At 32.5% G+C, this 22,540-nt stretch overlaps 1 protein-coding gene across 1 annotated transcript; it reads right to left on the bottom strand.

The window, feature by feature from the left end:
* Positions 1-10,326: 10,326 nt before the first annotated feature.
* LOC145638465 (methionine aminopeptidase 1A-like) lies at positions 10,327-17,220 on the bottom strand. Its single transcript, XM_081689430.1, has 17 exons — positions 17,070-17,220; positions 16,886-16,969; positions 16,055-16,105; positions 15,532-15,705; positions 15,270-15,345; positions 15,033-15,080; positions 14,867-14,911; positions 13,936-14,035; positions 13,108-13,159; positions 12,979-13,020; positions 12,429-12,490; positions 12,234-12,332; positions 11,435-11,508; positions 11,270-11,339; positions 11,053-11,118; positions 10,842-10,930; positions 10,327-10,506 (listed from the first exon to the last, which is right to left on the bottom strand). The coding sequence occupies exons 2-17, from the start codon at positions 16,957-16,959 to the stop codon at positions 10,429-10,431; spliced, it is 1,200 nt and encodes a 399-aa protein (XP_081545556.1). The 5' UTR covers positions 16,960-16,969; positions 17,070-17,220; the 3' UTR covers positions 10,327-10,428.
* Between the last annotated feature and the right edge of the window lie 5,320 nt (positions 17,221-22,540).

Below are 22,540 nucleotides of genomic sequence, written 5' to 3'. Positions count from 1 at the left end.
TGTTGTCATAAATGTTCGTGGTAGGCTTGAGTTAATGAAATCGGTGAGAGTTGTAAATCGGTAAATTAGTCGTTTAAAGGCAAATTGGATGGTTCCACCTACCCAATTGGACTCCCGGAGGGTATTGGGGAACATGGTAAACATTTCGGCAATTTATATTTTCGGGCGAAAAAAGTCAAAAAATTCCAAAATTGAAGGCTTATATCCACGCTTTTTGAGAAATTTTGGAGGTTTCGGGTCCGGTGTCGAAAAGCCTTCAAATTTTAGAGAATAAATCTCGGGGTCATATAATGCCGTTTGAAACCTTATATGATCATTATATGTTGCCATAAATGTTCGTGGTAGACTTGAGTTAATGAAATCGGTGAGAGTTGTAATTCGTTAAATTGGCCGTTTAAAGGCAAATTGAATGGTTCCACCTACCTAATTGGAATCCTGGAGGGTATTAGGGACCACGGTAAAAATTCCGGCAATTTTTATTTCCGTGTGAAAAAAGTCCAAAAATCCCAAAATTGTAGGCTTATATCCAAGCTTTTTGAGAAATTTTGGAAGTTTCGGGGAAAGGTGTCGAAAAGCCTTCAGGTTTTAGGGATTACATCTCGGGGTCATATAATATCGTTTAAAACCATATATGATCATTATATGTAGTCATAAATGTTCGTGGTAGGCTTGAGTTGAGAAATTAGTGAGAGTTGTAAATCGGTAAATTGGTCGTTTAAAGACAATTTGGATGGTTCCACCGACCCAATTGGACTCCTGGAGGATATTAGAGACCACGGAAAACATTTCGGCAATTTTCATCTCCGGGCGAAAAAAAGTCAAAAATTCCAAAAATTGAAGGCTTATATCCACGCTTTTGGAGAAATTTTGGAGGTCTCGAGGGCACAGTGTCGAAAAGCCTTCAGGTTTTAGGGCATACATCTCGGGGTCATATAATGCCGTTTGAAACCATATATGATCATTATAAGTTGTCATAAATGTTCGTGGTAGGCTTGAGTTAATGAAATCGGTGAGAGTTGTAAATCGGTAAATTGGCCTTTTAAAGGCAAATTGGATGGTTCCACCTACCCAATTGGACTCCCGGACGGTATTAGGGACCATGGTAAACATTACGACAATTTTTATTTCCGGGCGAAAAAAAGTCAAAAAAATCCAAAACATCCACGCTTTTTGAGAAATTTTGGAGGTTTCGGGTCCGGTGTCGAAAAGCCTTCAAATTTTAGGGAATACATCTTAGGTCATATAATATTGTTTGAAACCATATATGATCATTATATGTTGTCAAATATATTCGTGGTAGGCTTTAGTTAATGATATCAATGAGAGTTGTAAATCGGTAAATTGGCCGTTTAAAGGCAAATTGGATGGTTCCACCTACCCAATTGGACTCCCGGAGGGTATTGGGGACCACGGTAAATATTTCGGCAATTTTTATTGTCAGGCGAAAAAAGTCAAAAAAATCCAAAATTGAAGGCTTACATCCACACTTTTTGAGAAATTTTTGAGGTTTCGGGGAAAGGTATCGAAAAGCCTTCAGATTTTAGGGAATACATCTCGGGGTCATATATTGCCGTTTGAAACCATAAATGATCATTATATGTTTTTATAAATGTTCGTGGTAGACTTGTGTTAATGAAATCGGTGAGGGGTTTAAATCGGTAAATTGGCCATTTAAAGGCAAATTGGATGGTTCCATCTACCCAACTGAACTCCCGGAGGATATTAGGGACCATGGTAAACAATTCGGCAATTTTTATTTCCGGGCCACAAAAAAGTCGACAAATCCTAAAATTGAAGGCTTATCCACTCTTTTTGAGAAATTTTGGAGGTTACGGGTCCGGTGTCGAAAAGCCTTCAAATATTAGGGAATATATCTCGGGGTCATATATTTATGTTTGAAACCATATATGATCATTATATGTTGTCATAAATGTTCGTGGCAGGCTTTAGTTAATGATATCGGTGAGAGTTGTAAATCGGTAAATTGGCCGTTTAAAGGCAAATTGGATGGTTCCATCTACCCAATTGGAATCCCGAGGGGTATTGGAGACCACGGTAAATAATTCGGCAATTTTTATTTCGGGCGAAAAAAAGTAAAAAAAATCCCAAAATTGAAGGCTTATATCCAGGTTTTTGAGAAATTTTGGAGGTTTCGGGGAAAGGTATCGAAAAGCCTTCAGATTTTAGGGATTACATCTCGGGGTCATATAATGCCATTTGAAACCATAAATGATCATTATATGTTGTCATAAATGTTCGTGGTAGGCTTGAGTTAATGAAATCGGTGAGAGTTGTAAATCGGTAAATTGGCCATTTAAAGGCAAATTGGATGGTTCCACCTACCCAATTGGACTCCCGGAGGATAATAGGGACCATGCTAAACATTACGGAAATTTTTATTTCCGGGCGAAAAAAAGTAAAAAATTCCAAAATTGAAGGCTTATATCCACGCTTTTTGAGAAATTTTGGAGGTTTCGGGTCCGGTGTCGAAAAGGCTTCAAATTTCAGGGAATACATCTTGGGGTCATATAATTCTGTTTGAAACCATATATGATCATTATATGTTGTCATAAATGTTCGTGGTAGGCTTTAGTTAATGATATCGGTGAGAGTTGTAAATCGGTAAATTGGTCGTTTTAAGGCAAATTGGATGGTTCCATCTACCCAATTGGACTCCTAGAGGGTATTTGGGTCCACGGTAAATATTTCGGCAATTTTTATTTTCGGGAAAAAATAAGTCAAAAAATCCCAAAATTGAAGGCTTATATCCACACTTTTTATGAAATTTTGGAGACTTCGGGGAAAAGTATCGAAAAGCCTTCAGATTTTATGGAATACATCTCGTGGTCATATAATGCCGTTTGAAACTAAAAATAATCATTATATGTTGTAATAAATGTTCGTGGTAGGCTTGAGTTATTGAAATCGGTAAGAGTAGTAAATCGGTAAATTGGCCATTTTAAGGCAAATTGGATGGTTCTACCTACGTAATTGGACTCCGGGAGGGTATTAGGGACCACGGTGAACATTTCGGAAATTTTTTATTTTCGAGCAATAAAAAGTCAAAAAAAATCCCAAAATTGAAGGCTATCCACGTTTTTTGAGAAATTTTGGAGGTTTCGAAGCACGGTGTCGAAAAGCCTTCAGGTTTTAGGGAATACATCTCGGGGTCATATAATGCCGTTTGAAACCATATATGATCATTATATATTGTCATAAATGTTCGTGGTAGGCTTGAGTTAATGAAATCGGTGAGAGTTCTAAATCGGTAAATTAGCCGTTTAAAGGCAAATTGGATGGTTCCACCTACCTAATTAGACTCCAGGAGAATATTGGGGACCATGGTAAACATTTCAGCAATTTATATTTTCGGGCGAAAAAAGTCAAAAAATTCAAAAATTGAAGGCTTATATGCACGGTTTTTTAAAATTTTTTGGAGGTTTCGCGTCTGGTGTCGAAAAGCCTTCAAATTTTAGGGAATACATCTCGGGGTCGTATAATGGCGTTTGAAACCTTATATGATCATTATATGTTGTCATAAATGTTCGTGGTAGGCTTGAGTTAATGAAATCGGTGAGAGTTGTAGATCGGCAAATTTGCCGTTTAAAGGCAAATTGGATGGTTCCACCTATCTAATTGGAATCCCGAAGGATATTAGTTACCACGGTAAAAATTCCGGCAATTTCTATTTCCGGGCGAAAAAAAGTCAAAAAAATCCCAAAATTGAAGGCTTATATCCATGCTTTTTGAGAGATTTTGGAAGTTTTGGGAAAGGTGTCGAAAACCTTCATATTTTAGGGATTAATCCTCGAGGTTATATAATGTCATTGTAAACCATATATGATCATTATATGTAGTCATAAATGTTTGTGGTAGGCTTAAGTTGATGAAATCGGTGAGAGTTGTAAATCGTTAATTTGGTCGTTTAAAGGCAAAATGGATGGTTTCACCGACCCATTTGGACTCCCAGAGGGTATTAGGGACCACGGTAAATATTTCGGCAATTTTTATCTCCGGGCGAAAAAAAGGCAAAAAACCCCAAAATTGAAGGCTTATCCACGCTTTTTGGAAAAATCATGGATGTCTAAGGAAACGGTGTCGAAAAGCCTTCAGGTTTTAGGGCATACATCTCGGGGTCATATAATGCCGTTTGAAACCATATATGATCATTATATGTTGTCAGAAATGTTCGTGGTAGGCTCGAGTTAATGAAATCGGTGAGAGTTATAAATCGGTAAATTAGCCGTTTAAAGGAAAATTAGATTGTTCCACCTACTCAATTGGACTCCCGGTGGGTATTAGGGACCATGGAAAACATTTTGGGAATTTTTTTTTTCTGGCGAAAAAAAGTCCAAAAATTCCAAAATTGAAGGATTATATCCACGCTTTTTGAGAAATTTTGGAGGTTTCGGGTCTGGTGTCGAAAATCCTTCAAATTTTAGGGAATACATCTTGGGGTCATATAATGCCGTTTGAAACCTTATATGATCATTATATATTGTCATAAATGTTCGCGGTAGGCTTGAGTTAATGAAATCGGTGAGAGTTGTAAATTGGTAAATTGGTTGTTTTAAGGCAAATTGGATAGTTCCTCCTATCCAATTGGACTCTCGGAGGGTATTAGGGACCATGGTAAACATTTCGGAAATTTTTATTTCTGGGCGAAAAAAGTCAAAAAATCCCAAAATTGAAGGCTTATATCCACGTTTTTTGAGAAATTTTGGAGGTCTCGGGTTACGGTGTCGAAAAGCCTTTAGGTTTTAGAGCATACATCTCGGGGTTTTATAGTGTCGTTTGAAACCATATATGATCATTATATGTTGTCATAAATGTTCGTGGTAGGCTCGAGTTAATGAAATCGATGAGAGTTGTAAATCTGTAAATTGGCCGTTCAAAGGACAATTGGATGGTTCCACCTACCCAATTGGACTCCCGGAGGGTATTAGGGACCATGGTAAAAATTTCGGCAATTTTTATTTCCGGGCGTAAAAAAATAAAAAAATTCCAAAATTGAAGGTTTATATCCACGCTTTTTGAGAAATTTTGGAGGTTTCGGATCCGGTGTTGAAAAGCCTTCAAATTTTAGGGAATACATCTTGGGGTCATATAATGCCGTTTGAAACCATATATGATCATTATATGTTGTCATAAATGTTCGTGGCAGGCTTGAGTTAATGAAATCGGTGAGAGTTGTAAATCTGTAAATTGGCCGTTTAAAGGACAATTGGATGGTTCCACCTACCCAATTGGACTCCCGGTGGGTATTAGGGATCATGGTAAACATTTCGTCAAATTTTTTTTCCGGGCGAAAAAAAGTCAAAAAATTCCAAAATTGAAGCCTATATGCATGCTTTTTGAGAAATTTTGGAGGTTTCGGGGAAATGTGTTAAAAAGCCTTCAGATTTTAGGAATACATCTCGGGGTCATATAATGCCATTTGAAATTATAAATGATCATTATATGTTGTCATTAATGTTCGTAGTAGGCTTGAGTAAATAAAATCGGTGAGAGTTGTAAATCGGTAAATTGGTCGTTTAAAGGCGAATTGGATGGTTTCACCTACCCAATTAGACTCCTGGAGGGTATTAGGGACCATGGTAAATATTTCTGCAATTTTTATTTCCGGGCGAAAAAAAGTCAAAAAAATTCCAAAATTGAAGGCTTATATCCACGTTTTTTGAGAAATTTTCGACGTTTCGAAGCACGGTGTCGAAAAGCCTTAAGATTATAGGGAATACATCTCGGGGTCATATAATGCCGTTTGAAATTATATTTGATCATTATATGTTGTCATAAATTTTCGTGGTAGGCTTGAGTTATAAACTCGGTGAGAGTTATAAATCGGTAAATTAGTCGTTTAAAGGCAAATTGGATGGTTCCACCTACCCAATTGGACTCCTGGAGGGTATTAGGAAAAATGGTAAACATTTCGGTAATTTTTAGGTAATGTGCTCAAAGTCTTTAATTTACATGATTCCACGGAAGTAGGCTTGATTGTGATTAGGGAAGCTATTGATAACTCGGGAGAGACCATTGGTAATATTCAGGGATTACTTTTCCTCTTTAATCAATTGAATTATATGTTAGGGGTAAAAATATTATTGCATTAATTGTATTCGTGGTAATGCTTGATCTTGGATGTTTTTAGTATTTGATTATCATTTTCTTTAGTTTAATCGTCGCTCTTGATATTTAGTTATTAATTCTCAACTATTTGATTTGGTTACTTGCTTAGTATTTACTTGAGTCTATTTAATTAGTTGAACCATAGTCTCTTGGGATCCGACCCTTGCTTGCCCGTCTACATATTAGTGGTCTAGTTAGGTTTATTTTTGTTAGGTACGTGACACGCCTATCAAGGGACCATGATAAACATTTCGACAATTTTTATTTTCGGACGAAAAAAAGTAAAAAAATTCCAAAATTGAAGGCTTATATCCACAGTTTTTGATAAATTTTGGAGGTTTCGGGGCACGGTGTCGAAAAGGATTGAGATTTTCGGGGATACATCTTGGGGTCATATAATGTCGTTTGGAACCATATATGATCATTATATGTTGTCATAAATGTTCGTGGTTGGCTTGAGTTCATGAAATCAGTGCAAGTTGTTAACTGGTAAATTGGTCGTTTAAAGGCAAATTTGATGATTCCTCTCAGCCGATTGGACACCCGAAGGATATTAAGGATCATGGTAAACATTTCGGCAATTTTTATTTCCAGGTGGAAAAAAAGTCAGAAAAATCCAAAATTAAAGGCTAATATCCACTTTTTTTAGAAATTTTGGAGGTTTCGGCCACAACATACACTAAGTTATTGCTATAAAATACCATAATTGTCAACTATAGCATGATTGTCAACTTTTATTCGGACCTCTTAAGAAATAAAAGTTGTAATCTAAAATAGCTTGTGGCAGTTAGTTCTTCCAGGATACTCGAAAAAAAACCAAAAAAAAAGTTGCATACACTAAAGGGATACTTACATTATAGCTAGGTTAATCAAATGAGGATGCAATGGAACTTATTGTGCAAGCAAAGCTAAATATATCACTATATCCACACAATATGTAATAAAATATATGGAAAATAATATAATATCCCAAAATCCGAATAATATTACAAATTTATATACTACCTCCGTTACATATTATTTGCAACGATTAAATATTTTTCCTCTCTACTTTATGTCAAATCGTTGCAAATAATATGTAACGGATGTAGTATAAAAATTTAAAATATCATACTTCTGACGTTTTTGGCAAACAATAGTAAATTTTTTTTTTTTTTTTTTTTTTTTGTTAGAATAGAAAAATTATATATGTGTTAGATAATGTTGCAATAACAATGCGATAACAAAATATTAACTAACTTCCTAAAATAAAATATGAAGTAGTAAAATAAGTTTATCTTAAAATATATCTACACAATTTTTTTTTTTTTTTGAAACAGTATATCTACACAGTACAGTATGTAATAAAATATATGAAATATAATATCATATCCCAAAAGTATGCCCAAAACCCCAAGAATATTATAAATTTATATATAAAAATTTAAAATATCAAATACTTCATATATATATATATATATATATAGGGGAAGGCTCTCGTGAGAATTTTTCTTATATGAGAATTTTTCTTATGTGAGAACACTCTTTATGTTCTAAATTTTTACTTGTATGTTCTAAATTTTAAATATGATGTTCTAAACTTTTCCTTAGGTGTTCTAAATTAAATCAAATGTTATAATTTAGTATTCACATGTTCTAAACCATAAATTAGTTAAGTTTGATGTCATAAATTTTAAATAACTTGTTCCAAAATTTTAATTTATATGTTCTAAATTTTAAAACGTGTGTTCTAAGAATTTTTAATTATATGTTCCAGATTTTAAAGCGTATGTTCTATTTTTTTACACGTATGTTCTAAAATCTTTACTCACACTTTCTATATTCTATATCAGTTTGTTCTAAATTTTTATTCACATGTTCATAATCTTAAATCAGATGTTCTAAATTTACTCATATGTTTAAAATTTCATAAAACAAATTTTATAAATTTTTAATCACTCGTTCTAATTCTTAAATCAGATGTTCTAAACATATTACTCACACAAATGTTCTAAATTATTACTGATATGTTCAGAATTTTAGTTTGAGTCACATGTTCTAAATTTTAACTCGCATGTTCTAAATTTTTACTCATATGTTCTAAATTTTAAATCAGTTCTCATATAAGCATGAATTCTCACATATGAACCTATTCTCACATATTTGAATTACAGTGATAAGTTTTATGATTATAAAATTATAATTCAATTTTCTCATATTAAAAAAAAAAATTATGCAAAATACCAAAAAAAAAAAAAAAAAAAAAATTAAAAAGTTAAACTCATAAGTATTTTTTATTTTTTTGTTAGAAAAGAAAAAATATTTATGTGTTGATAATGTTGCAATAATGACAATGCAACAAAATATTAACTAACTTCCTAAAGTAAAATAAGTTTATCTTAAAAATCTATGAGTTTATCTTTGATTTAACCGACCTTTTTCTATTACAAATATTGATCAAGTGATCACATAGGTTAACTCTCATAATCAAATTCTACGTTCCAATTAATCCCTTTTAGCTTCTTTCTCTTCTTCTTTTAAATCTTCTGTTCGTTTGTTTGTGTTTGTTTTACATCTTCTCAAATTGATTAGTGAATCATGTCTAAACTACCACCCGGTTATCATTTCAACCCGAAGGACGATGAGCTGATTAACCATTATATTTGGAGAAGAGCATTATATGGTGTTTCTTCATCTTGTCCGAGGATGCCTCTTGTTGATAATATCTTCGGCGAAAATGCTGATCATCCGTCTACTGTCTTCGACTCTTTCGGACAATCTGACCGTGAAGAAGAGGATACAGTTCGGTACTTGTTTACAATTCCCAAGAACGTGTCTAGTGACAAAGATTACAGTTGTGTCAAGAATAGAATTCGAACAGCTGGTAAACATGGTACTTGGAAACTCCAAAGAAGTGATCCTGTTGTTGTCAAGAATACTAGTACTGGCCAAGAGGAAGTCATTGGGTTTCGAAAGCTGTTGAAGTTCATGGAGTCGACGAGCAACGGAGTTGAATGGAGTATGCATGAGTTTACCAGTAAATTGTTGGAGGAGAAGATTAATAATGTCAACAACTTTGTTCTTTGTAGGATCACCAAGAAACCCTCCACAATTAGACAAAAAAGACTACATAGTGTTAGTGTTGCTAATACTACTACTAACAATGATAATAATGTTGATGTTCAAGAAAACAAAAGGCAACACATAAGCTTGGTACCGGCTGTGATGAAAGAACAAGGAGTTTCTTATGACGGAATCTTTAACCAACAAGTCGGGGTTCCCGTTGATAATAATAATGTGGTGTTAGGACAACATCATCAACAACAAAATCATGTACAAGAAAATCATGAGCAATTAGGTTGTGGTGATGACATGTCATCAATACAAGATTATTCGGGTGGTTCAGACTTTGATCTTGCACCGGAGTGGTCCAGTGAGGGACATAATAATCAAGAATTGCAAGAGTTGGTTGGTTCAGATTTTGATCTTGAAGCGGAGTTGGCTAAGTTTGCTGAAGAATATGATAATGAAGTTGTATGCGTGGGTGATCATATGCTACAAGGTCACGTCGTAAATCAAGAATTACAAGAGTTGGTTGGTTCAGATTTTGATCTTGATGCGGAGTTGGCTAAGTTTGTTGAAGAAGATGATAATGAAGTTGTATGCGTGGGTGATCAAATGCTTCAAGGTCACGTAGACGACGAATCAGGTTCTGGTGATGACATGATATCAATGCAAGACTTGCTTGGTTCAGATTTTGATATTGAAGCGGAATTAGCCAAGTATTGTCAAGGAGATAATAATCTAGCGGTATGGGCAAACCAATTGGAATTGCAACAATAATAGAATACAGTCAATGAACAAGGGCTTTCTTGTGTCAATGAAACGATTACACAATATTAATTTTCTTTAATCATGTATTTTCCATAATTTTAGTTGAGATTTTACATGTTCTTAGAATTACACATGTGAATTTAATATTAATCCGTGATAATATATGAATCATTCAAAATATGGTTTGTGATTTGTTATTTTTCTGTCCCGGCCCTTTAATTTAATAGTTTTTATAGCCTTGATCATCATATAATGCTTAATATACTACTCGTTCTTTGTCAAAAAACTCTTATAAATCAAACCTTTTTTTCATCATTTTCATAAATAAAATAGGAAAAGATTGATATAAATATCAAACAATCTAATAAATATGAGATCTTGCCAATATAACTAAAAATAAATGTATAAAAAATTCGAATGAGAATAAATTTTATTTGAAATCTGTTAAAAAAACAAAACATGAAAAATCATTGATGCTCTTGATTAGTTTCAAGCTTTGAGCCAAGGGAATACATTCGGAGATGTAGGTAATCGTCCCGTCAGAACTTCAACTCCAGTTTCCGTCACCTGCATCATAACGAATTCAGGGAATATATCAGCACGTATTTCATAGGCTTTTAGCTTTTAACAACTTCCAACTTCCCAAGTTTGCGTAAAAAAGTTAAAGGGGTTATAATGGCGTTTACAACAAATTCATGTTGAGGGCAATGCAATGAAATCATAACACTAATTTTAAAAACTGCATGATGTAAATACAATGAATCGATTACAGATTTACAGAGAAAGCAGTATGATTTGACTGAGAAAATAAACCCTCGAATCAGAGAAAAATTCACAAGGTACTTTAAAGAATAACAGATGAAAGAAATATAGCATGGTCCATGCATGGTCATGATACATACCAGTAAAGTATGCTCAAACTGAGCACTGCGCTTCCCATCTGCAGTAACAGCAGTCCATCCATCGGGCCACATTCTATCACGCCACACCCCTACAAGAAAAAGTGGATAAATGTTGTTATCTTGAGTCTTGACAATGAAGGCTAGCATAATCACTAATCAGACATTAAAAGAGATTAGAGAAGCAAATAAACAGATGGTTGCATTAGAGTACCTGCATTAATCATTGGTTCTATCGTGAAGGTCTGTCCAGCCTTCATCACGCCAACAGCTTTATTTCCTGCTTTCGTTAAGGAAGTCAATTGTAAATGCTGCAATAAAGTTTGTTCTATAGTAACCCAGCTGAACACAAAAGATCAATATTGCATAAGATTATAGTGAATTATGGAATACATAATTAACAAGACTGCTTGGTTATCAGTCAAGGATACTCGCATAATGAGGAATATTTGGAGCACAGTGGAAAAGCTCTCCAATTCCATGACCACAGTACGACTTAACCTGTATTTGTCATGATAGAAGAAACACATTAGTTATAGACTAGATCACTGAACAAGTAATTAAGACTTAACGTACTAGTTTAGGTGGGCACATACCACAGAGAACCCTGACATAGAAGCATGTCGATTTATGACCTCTCCAACTTCTCGAAATCTCATGCCAGGCTTCACTAAAAGCAACAACAGCAGAGAAATGTAAACATAAACTCCAAAGAGTGCCTTAATAGTCAAGATGTGAGTTCAAAGATTTGTTGGATGCTTTATTTTAGATTAACAAAAAATGAAGCCTCTAATTCCCCCCTCTGATCAGCAAAATAGGACAATAATAAAGAGAGTGAGAACTTAAAAGGCAACAGTAGTCTAATTTCATCTCATAATTTCCAAAATACGATAGAAAGAATGGGCTTTACGTGCAAAAGAATAATATAGTCAGTTACAATTGTCAGTTGCTACTGCATTCTTGTCATGTTGTTGGCTTAGATGCTATCTCGATGCTGGATATGTTTAATTTCAGCTTTCAAGGGACTTGATAATATTATTAGGCAGAGGAAATGGTAAAGTTGCTGTTCTTTATATCCTTCCTATACTTAAATCTGTTCTCGTTAGGATGAGATCTTGTACCACTCAAAATAACTAGAACAGATAAAAGAGGATATAATCTCCAAGTTCCACACAGAAATAAGGTCAATCAATTTATTAAAGCAATTTCTGGATATCAGTTGAAAATCCAATTTTCAAATGTTTATAAATTTCATTAAGAGTGTTACTTTATCTGAGAAATTAACGGTCAAAAATTTTATTTTAAGATTAAATTAATGGCGCAACTTGTTATGTTATTGCATGAGTTCTAAGCAATTTTTTTTTAAGGCATATGCTCTATGTACTCAACACTAACCTATAGAGATTGCTTTCTCCAGGCACTCATATGTACACTGGACCAGCTTTTGTGATGCTTCATCAACATTTCCAACAAAATAGGTCTCATTCAGATCACCTGCAAATGATTCAAGCAGGCAGCATTCAGCACACCAGCCCCCAGTGAACTTGTTGAATCACAAGTTAAACAGCGCACAAGAAGCACAATTCTTACCATGAACTCCTTTGTAGTAAACAGTGACATCAACGTTTACAATATCACCATCTTCTAATACTCTGAAACGATGAGTTCAATAGCCATTATTAAAGCACTTATAACTGACATAATAACCATTTGTGGATCAAATAAAATGGTGGCTATTAAATAGCATGAACAGAAATATGTTATCAAACATAATCACCCCCAAGAAATCAAGATGAATGATATGCAACTTCAAGCTTTTATGTCAATGACTACAAGTAACACTTTTCAAATAAGTTATATAATTGCAGTTACGTGGAGTGATTTATCTTTACGTCTTTCAATCTTTTTCTTTAGAGGGAGTGGAGAAGAGTGAAATGAGATGGGGTGAGGGAAGTTAATAGCGTAAGAAAGTCCACTAAGTTGCCAGCCTGACGTTACTCTACACCAGTAGCCAAAAAAAAAGAGAAAAAAAAAAAGAGAAAAAAAAAAAAAAAAAGAAAAGAAAAGAAAAGCTACCAGACAAAGGCATAAAGTCATGAATGAAGTCTAATTTGAAAAAACTAGGACACTGAGGACATACCTGGCATCAGGTATACCATGGCAAATGACTTCATTGACAGACCTACAAAGAGCAGACAGATTCCATATAAGTTACAGGTATCACAAACACAATCAAGTTCTAAGAAAATTAACATGTAAAAGTACCTACGTGCAGCAGGATTTCGGAAAGAAATGATAATTTAATGGAGAAGGATAACCTCCTGCATCCATAAAAAATAATAAATAAATAAATAAAATAAAAAGAAGAAAGGTAGTTATATAACCATGAGAATATGAGATTCATTGATGAATAATATATGATTCTCTTGCATTAATACACACTCAAAGCTTCATAAGACATAAAATACAATGTTGGTCACAAAAGATGGTATCAAATTTCAAGCACTGTATGTCTGTATCTCATCAAGCAAATCTCCTTAACTTTTCAAGAATTTTCTCGTCAAAAATTCAAAAAAAAAAAAAAATTTAAAGGATTTCAAAAGACACCAGAAACTTAAAGCAGAAATCTCAAAACATTTTCCCCCCAAATTGCATGTTTAGCCAGTGATACTGAAATATTACTAGACTTCTTTTTCCTGAGAAAACTCATTAAGCTTTTTTTTTTTTTTTTTTTTTTTTTTTTAAAAAAAAAAAAAAAAAAAAAAAAAGACGAAGAAGATTTAGGTGGAGAGTTGAACGCAAAATTTGAAGCCAGGAACATGTATACATGGTGGCCCCTAATCTGGGCAGGAAAGACTGACAGACTGAGCTCCAATTCCTCAATGGTGTGAAAAAACTCAGAGGTCAAATTTTCTTACATCATCCAGCCTTGGATCTTCCGATGTACAGCAATTTAGCAGACAAAAAAATTCATGTGATTTCAAAAGGAATGGGTGAAAAATACATATAAGAAACTTGCTCTTTCCAGTGCCAAGAGGGAGGGGGGGGGGGATAAAAAGGACAATTTATTTAATTCCTGTCATAAATCAACACAAACCTGCAGCTACAGTAGCTTCATGGACTACTCGATCAATCTCATCTGTTGTAATGCCTGGTCGAATAATACGCCCAGCCGCATCCAAAACCTCCCTAGCAATCTGGAGACAGAAATTGTCAGAGTTCAATTTAGCAAATCAAATGGAAAAGGGCAAGAGAGTATCGGTAAGCTGATTGTAGATAACATCAAGACCTAGCCAAGACTCCCTACCAAAGGTGAACAGTCAGTCCACAAATGCTAGCTAATCGAGAGGATAGTAACATCACCATTCCACAGACAATCAACTATCCAAAATCCCTACCCCCCCCCCCCCCCTCCCCCAACTGGAAGGTGGTAGTAAACAATACACAAGACATCTAGGATGAAAACCATTCTTCAAGGGTAAGCTTATATATACAAATGTCACATGAAATAGGCTTGCAAAACCACTAATGACACAATTGATCTAGAATAGTGAACCTTATGCAGTTTCACTAAAATCAATATTAGATGTAAACTTATCATTCTCCAGTAAGGTTACCTACATATGTGATTATACAGCTGCTTAGAACCAAATCCACTCTAGTCTATAGCTTGCATAAGACATCATAAGCCAACACTTATAAATAGTAATTACACTTGTATAAGACATATCTTCCATCTAAGAAGATACTTCATATGAAACAAAAGAGACAAAATGCTTAGCATAATCACAAAGACAACCTCATAGGATTTTCAGTTTATAAGCACTACAAAAAACGAACAGATATGGAGCACTCTATAAAACGCGAAAAATTCAGGAAACAAGATGTTAAAGCAAAGGTCTATCCTGTAGACTGCTTTATTCACAGTAACAAACAAAAGGTATGTTTAAACTAAGGAGCACTCTATAAAAAACGAAAAAATTCTCAGTACTTTACAATACAAACCTAAATTAACAAAATGAACTTACCTTGCAAGTCTCCCTCATTCTCTGTATCAGCTCTGGAGTTTTAATCTTCAAAATAACAAGTCAATAAGTAAACAGAAAAGGATAATAAGAAGAAAAAAAAAAGTTCACTGGACAATTAATCTCTATGAGTCTACCCAAGTATGAGGAGTAAAGTAATAAAGCATACCTCGACAATGTGCTGCAGGTTGCTCTCAGGCTCAATCTTGGGGATACCCTATATGTTTTAAAAGCATCTCATAAAGACTTCATAAGTTGCAGATTCATAAATATCAGAGTTCATATATTGGTGCATAAAGGAAAACAGGTATCTCCGAGGGGTCATCATTGTCTCATCGCCTGTAACTGTCTAAAAACCAACTTTCAGGGGAGATACACTTGTTGACAATAGAAAGAAAAAACTTACATCCATAGCCCAATCAGGTAGCTCAATGTGCTTTGGTACAGTACGGTAACTTGATATGGGGTAAGGCCTTAATGATCTACACGGGAAAAGGTTGAGTTCAGTAAAGGTCAAAAATATGAGATGTCAACACCAAGATGCATGTTTTCATTCATAACCACAGTAACAATAAATCATAGTATAAACATATACAAAATAATAAGTACATAAAAAGAAGGGCTGTAATCAGAAATGTATCCACAAAAGAGTAATGTTGACATGATACCCTGTCCAATCGAAATACGGAAGTTTTGAAGTCCGAGATTGTCCTTTTCGTAAGCAATAAAGCCAACCTTCACTATTTTTGTCCCCAGCAGCATCAGTCTGTAAAGAAGATGTATTTGCCTTTGTATGGACCGATTTATGAGAGCTCCAAGATTCCTTGAAACACTCCTGGGAACTACAATAGGTAAAAGTTTGTCAATCAAAAGGCTAAAAATAAATAGAAAAACATAATTATGTATCAACCATTTTATCTATGCACCATTGAAAGTGCGGATGCCAGAAAGTCAGTAATGGCAGGAACATCCTTCTCAAAGTAATACCCCCGCCCCTCAAGCCCCACCACCCTCTCATTCTCCAAAGTCTTGAAGAATTATACTCTGTAATAGATTAGGCTAAGAGAACTAAAGAGTGCAATGACATTATTAAAGCTTCCAAGTAGAATATAATTACAAAATCACAAACAAAGCCCCAAGTGAATTTTGACTATGTTATAGTAGGGGAAAAAAAAAAAGAAAGATAATTACCAGAAAGCAGCACCTTCCTTTGGGAGCTTCAATTGTACACACTTTGGACACCTACGAAAATTAAATCATACAAGTTAAATTGAGCTCATAGCCTCATATACTTTGAACTCATTTGTTGAACAATCTCGTAAAATCTAGAGTATACCACAAAATTGACACAAGCAGATCTGGGATGCATGTTAGTTACTCATTGATCATAACACAAGTGTTTAAACTACAAAGGTATGTTTTCGGTGTCATGCACTCAGCCACTCATGCATTATACATTAATACGATGTTAGTATTCCCTATTCAGTATTCAAAATCCCCAATAGGCATTACAAGATCATCTTCCTTGCAAAAAATTACATCATAGGCATAGGCTTGTCTACAATATCTTTGGACCTCAATAATTGTATTAATAATAGTTTGCTACTTGATATTACAAAAGAATATGAGTTAAATTAATGAAATTGTTGTATACTAATAGGTACTTCATAATTCATTCCCTTACTCCTCTAGTCCTCTATATATCCCCGCCCGCCCGCCTCCCTCCCTAGTCGATTCTATATCCTCATCCCACCCTTCTATCCCTATCACTTGTACCAAACGCCCCGTAAAGTAAGTAATATCAAGTAAAAGTTAATGAAAGATTCCCTTTCTCCAATTCACAAAACTGTCTTTTACAATAAATTAAACTCAAACAAACCTTAATTGGGGGAAAACAAAATTGAAAGTCTACAAATTAATGTTAAAACCAATGTAAATTAAAATGGGGCGCATTCAATTAATCAAGAAACCAACAGAAAAATCCAAATTTTTAACTAAATTTTTTTATTAAAAAAAACATACTGAAGATGAGCAGGTTTGGAGCATCGAGAACACAATAAAGCCGAATCCTTTGCTTCGGACCCATCATTCGCCATTGTTTATTGACTGTCAAGATTGAATTAGAGCAAATAAATAAGTACCCAGAAAACTAACAAGAAATCAATCATAAGTTATATCATACACAAATCATTTTTTCTGGGTATACCTGATGTTCAATTGAATTGGAAAAAAATTGAATTAAAAAAAGAATAAATTGAAAATTGGGGAAGGGAGGAAATTGGGAGGAGAGAAGGATGAAGGAACAATTAGGGTTGAAGCAGCCAAGTAAAGGTTGGCGGGGAGGAAGATGAAAACTAAGATTTAACTGTAATTTACGAGAAAATCCCTTCTTGTTTTTTTCTTTTCTTTTTTTTTTTTTTTTACTATGAAATTAAAATTAAAATTTAGATTAATTTTTTTATTTTTTATTTTTTATTTTTTTTTTGTTAAACAGTTAGATCAGGTAAGTACCTGTGTGATGTGTAAATCTGTGTAATGTGTACTTGTGTAAATTTAATGAAATTCTTAATTAAACACTCTATGAAAATGATGCACTTTCGAGAATTATATATTCATATTTAATTATAAATTAGTTAGAAAAGGAGTTAAATCTAGTGCTATTATAATATTATATACACTTGTTGTTGTTCAATTTAATGTTAACTACGAGTAATATGGAGATTGCATTAAATTAATTCACCAAACAAACAACCTGAAAGTTTCAAAGCCCTCCAATAACTAAACATCATAAATAGTTGCTTAAATAACACTTGATTTGTACAGTACTCTGTATTGTTTTACACATATTGGTAATCTTTTTTTTTTTTTTTTAAATAATTATTATTAATCATATTCTCTTCTAAATTGTCTCTTCCGAGACATCTAATATTCTCTTCTAATTTATACTTGTACATTTTATCTTGAATTGTTTGTTTGTCATAACTCAATACTCATACTTGTATGTCACTTGGTTAATCATCTACTTTTTATAGTCTATTTATCAAGTTTACATGTAATTTGTAATTAGGTTTTTAATATAATTATATAGAAAAAGTGTAATTTCATTGAAATGTCATTTTGGATGATATCCAAAACCAATCAATCCACTAACTCCATTATTTTAACTGAACTTATCTGTTATGTTCACCTTATTTTCACTTATTTCAGGTTTAATAAGTTCAGATAAGTTCAATTAAGTTCAGATAAGGGTTAATAAGTTCAGATAAGTTCAAGGTTAATAAGTTCTAAATTAACATTCTCTTCACCTTATTTCCACTTATTATATTTATATAGAGTTATTACTAATCAAGATTGCTTTTCACTTTTTTTTTTTTTTTGTAAAATTTTATGTGTTTTATTATCATGAATTCATATAAGAATAAAGTAACATTTGCATAAAAAATAAAATTAAAGTAACGTTATACTCATAAGTTATGGTAAGACTAGATAAATTTTGCTTATATAAAAGTTAAGCAAATCAACAATTTTATCCGTCTATACGAATTTTATTCGTCTATCATTGTTGCAACATTTACGCTTCACAATTTTATCCGTCTATACGAATTAGGGATACCAATATTTCAAGAGGTTGAATAAATGGAGACTAGAGCAGATTATAATTTGTATGATATCCAAAGGAAAAAAGCTATGAACCATATTCGGGATAAAATAACGAAAGATATATGGAAGTCGGTTGGAGGTGTCGTAGAGGATAATATAGAAGAAGGAGATGATGAGAATGATGATGATGAAGCATTAGAAGATTAAAATTTTATTTGGTGTTATTGCAACATACACTTTTGCTTGTTTCACGGTTTATTTTTTTTAATATTTGAAATTATCAACCAATTGGTTGTTGGTGTAGTGGTGATTGGGACTACACTTGGTAGGGAGGACCCGTGTTCGATCCCCCGCAACAACAATTGGGAGGGGACTGGAACCTAACCACCCAGAACTGATCCCCGAATCCGAATTAGCCCAAAGGGTGAACCGGGTAGAACACCAAAAAAAAAAATTTGAAATTATCAAAATTCTAATATTTTCCTATTTTATTGCTTTTATTTTAATATATTACTAGTATAGTTCCCGTGCGATGCACGGTTTAAAAATCAAAATTTTAATTTCATAAAAACAAAACAAAAATAATTCAATTAGTAAAAATCGACATATTTACATTAACAAATTAATTATTAAAATTCTATTCACCAATCACCACAATAATGGTCAATATATTTTTTACGGATGTGATATGAAAATTATTTTATTGCTGTTATTTTATTCCTTTTCATTTTTTATATTGTTATTTTATTGATTAAAAATGAATAAAATATGCACTACACAAGCTAAGGAAAGTCGTTTCCTGTTACCCGTAGTCTATAGAGGAATTCAAAACTAAAATTTTATCGTCATATTAATCGGTTCAATAGTTATGCAATATAATATCTATTTACCCATTATAATCACCAAATCTATAGACATAATTTTATCATTATGCAGTATACAAGCTAAGTACCCTTATATCTTATCTACTTGTACATATTTTGTCTAAGCATTGTGCTAAAAAAATCACATAACAGTCGCACAACCTAAAATGGAGTGAATATACAACACAAATATGTATGTATAGAATGATATTGATAAATAATATATGAATTAGCTAGTAATAACAAAAAATTTTATATGCGGCTTGTAGTACCATGCGGCAGGGGTTACTTGAGTTTCTCGGTCAAGGGTTACTTAAGTTTTCGGGGTTACTTGAGTTTCTTGGTCAGGGGTTACTCGAGTGACAATTTTTTGAATGCGGCCTGACCGAGAAACTCGAGTAAGCCCTGATTGAGAAACTTGTGTAACCCCTGACTGAGTAACCTTTAACTGAGAAAACCCCTTGAGTAACCCTTGTCCGAACCCCTCAAGTAACCCCTAATTGAGTAACTCAAGTAACCTCTGACCGAGTAACTCGAGTAACTCCTGACTGAAAAACTCAAGTAAGTCCTGACCGAGTAACTCAAGTAACCCTTGACTTAAAAACTCAAGTAACCCCTGATCGAGTAACCCTGACTGAAAAACTTAAGTAACCCCTAAAAAATAAAAAAATAATAAAAAATAATAATAATAATAAAAATAAAAAAAAAAAAACTCGAGAAACTCCTACCGCATAGTGTGGCTTGTTGCACCAAAAATTGCTATAGTAATAATGGACTTATTTACATTAACAAATTAATTATTAAAGTATTCACTAACAATAATGGCTAATACAAATATTAAGGAATGTGATATGAATAGTACTTTGTCATTTGTATTTCTTATATTTTACTTCTTTTTTATTTTTTATATTGTTATTTAATTAATTGAAAAAACGAATAACTTGTGAAAAAAAAAACGAATAAATTATTATGTTCTATTAAAGAAAAGTTATTTTCTATCTCCTGTGGAGGGAATTAAAACTAAAATTTTCTTGTCATATTAACCGATTTAGGGTGTGTTTTATTCACCTAATTTGAACTTTTCTCTTTTAATTATTAGACCTTAACATCTTATTAAAACTTATTCTGGTTGTAATTTGTACTTGGGTAACCTTTATTAAAACTTATTAAAACTAAATTGAATTTATCTGAACTTAATTGAACTTATTACGCTTGAAATAAGTGAAAATAAAGTGAACAAAACAGACCCTGATAGATGTACAACCTAATATCTATTTTACCCGTCATATTTACTTTTTTTTTTTTTTTTTTTAAGAATACTAAATCTTTATTGCCACAATAAGAACCTTATATCTTACCTACATATATACTTTCCTAAGCATTGTGCCAAAAACTTTTACATAGTAGTCGTACGATAACCAATTGATTGAATATACAACATAAATATATAGATGTAGATCAATATTGAAAACTAACATTTGAATAAAAGATACGAAGTATTTATTACTTGTAAGATTTATATGAATGAAAGACATAATTCATCATCAACTGATCAATCATGTTGGTAATGTATTTTTTTATGACCTGTATTCTTATAAATATGGATGAATAAAAAAATTATAGCATATAGGTATGAATAAATTATATAAAATTAAAATATGATGAAAATTCAATGATTATAAAAATGAGAATAATCTTCATATATTAGATACGGAGTAATATTTAATTATTAATTATAGAATTGTATGGAATATTTAATAGTTATCATGTATGCATAAATATTTGGAATTCATTTTCAATATTTAGAATCAATCAAATTCAATCAAATTTATTTTTAAATCTATAAAATTTATATATTAAAAACTAACCAAAAATATTATGTAATATATTATGAAAATTTTACATATAAGATAAGCGAGTCATAAAATGACACTTGTTAGCTCTCATTGATCCACGTACTTATCATAAATTTTGGCATAAATTTTTCTTATTTAATACTTCGTATATAGTACTACAAATATAAGATATAAAACGAACACTCAAAATTACCCGACCTTGCCGAAGGCGACTCAAACACTCAAAATTGACATCTCTAAGATCCACATTGATTCGCTTGTCATAATTTTTTGGCACAATTTTTGCTAACAATTAACTTTTTCTTCTTTGCAAAATGATTAATAAGTAATTAGCATTTATTTATCATATAATCTCAAAATATCCAAAGTCATATATTTAATCGATCATTATTTATCTCATAATGTTTGGAGGAAAAAAAAAAACACTCAGCTCGATTCCTTAAACAGTCGTTTAACGCAACTACTTAGTAAAGAATTAAGAAGAATATCATACATTAATAATACTCTGAAACATGAATAGATGATATGCATTAAGTCATATACAAAATACAGATATAAATAGAGTAATATTGTTATTTTCAATTATTTACCATAATTGAATTTAGTTACTTTATCTTTTGTGCTTCATATATATATATATATATACTAGTTAAAGTCCCGTGCAATGCACGGATTTTAATAACTTATATAGTAAATTACTACATTAATTTAACAATTATATGCTAAAAAAAAAAAAAATAGAATTACAGTAAAAATATACTTTCAAAAATATTTCGTTTGAGTGCGTATGACAAAAATATAATCGCTAAAATGGAAAGTAAATATTATAGGCTATAAATATTTTTCATAAGGAAAGATAAAGAATGGAGGGAAAATTTTTAACCAGTGCATGACATGTGTCATCACTGGTTTCGCTTTTAGTATTAAGTTATTGATATTTTTATTGTTTTACTATATTAAGAGAAGCGAATCAGAGACAGACATTTGGCAGCTCCACATTGATCCGCTTCTCTTTTAGTATAGTATACAGATAGATAGATAGATTATATATATACTCATATTACCAATATGTTACACAATATATTTCAAGAATGACAAATAATGTCTAATAAAGTCTTATAAGTGTTAATAAGGTCAAATAAGTGAAAATAAGTGTTAATAAGTTCAGATAAGTAAAAATCAGGTGAATAGAACACACCCTAAATTTATCTGACCTTATTAAACTTATAAGACTTTATTGAACTCATGGAAACTTGGTGTGTTCAATTCACCTGTTTTTTACTTATTTGAACTTATTAAACCTTATCAAAACTTATTTTAGTTGTAATTTGAACTTAAAAAACCCTTATAAGAACTTA

Source organism: Chenopodium album, chromosome 7 (assembly GCF_948465745.1).
Source record: "Chenopodium album chromosome 7, dcCheAlbu1.1, whole genome shotgun sequence".
NCBI classification, from domain to species: Eukaryota; Viridiplantae; Streptophyta; class Magnoliopsida; order Caryophyllales; family Amaranthaceae; genus Chenopodium; species Chenopodium album.
Note: the sequence above shows the minus strand (reverse complement) of the source record. Positions and strands in the feature narration are given on the sequence as shown.

Excerpts from the sequence above, each read along its gene's own strand:
- LOC145638465 (XM_081689430.1), bottom strand. The coding sequence starts at position 16,959 with ATGGCGAATGATGGGTCCGAAGCAAAGGATTCGGCTTTATTGTGTTCT. Across the intron at positions 16,106-16,885 it reads TCCAAACCTGCTCATCTTCA|GTGTCCAAAGTGTGTACAAT; the intron begins GTATGTTTTTTT and ends TAATTTTCGTAG. Across the intron at positions 15,346-15,531 it reads CCGTATTTCGATTGGACAGG|ATCATTAAGGCCTTACCCCA; the intron begins GTATCATGTCAA and ends TTTCCCGTGTAG.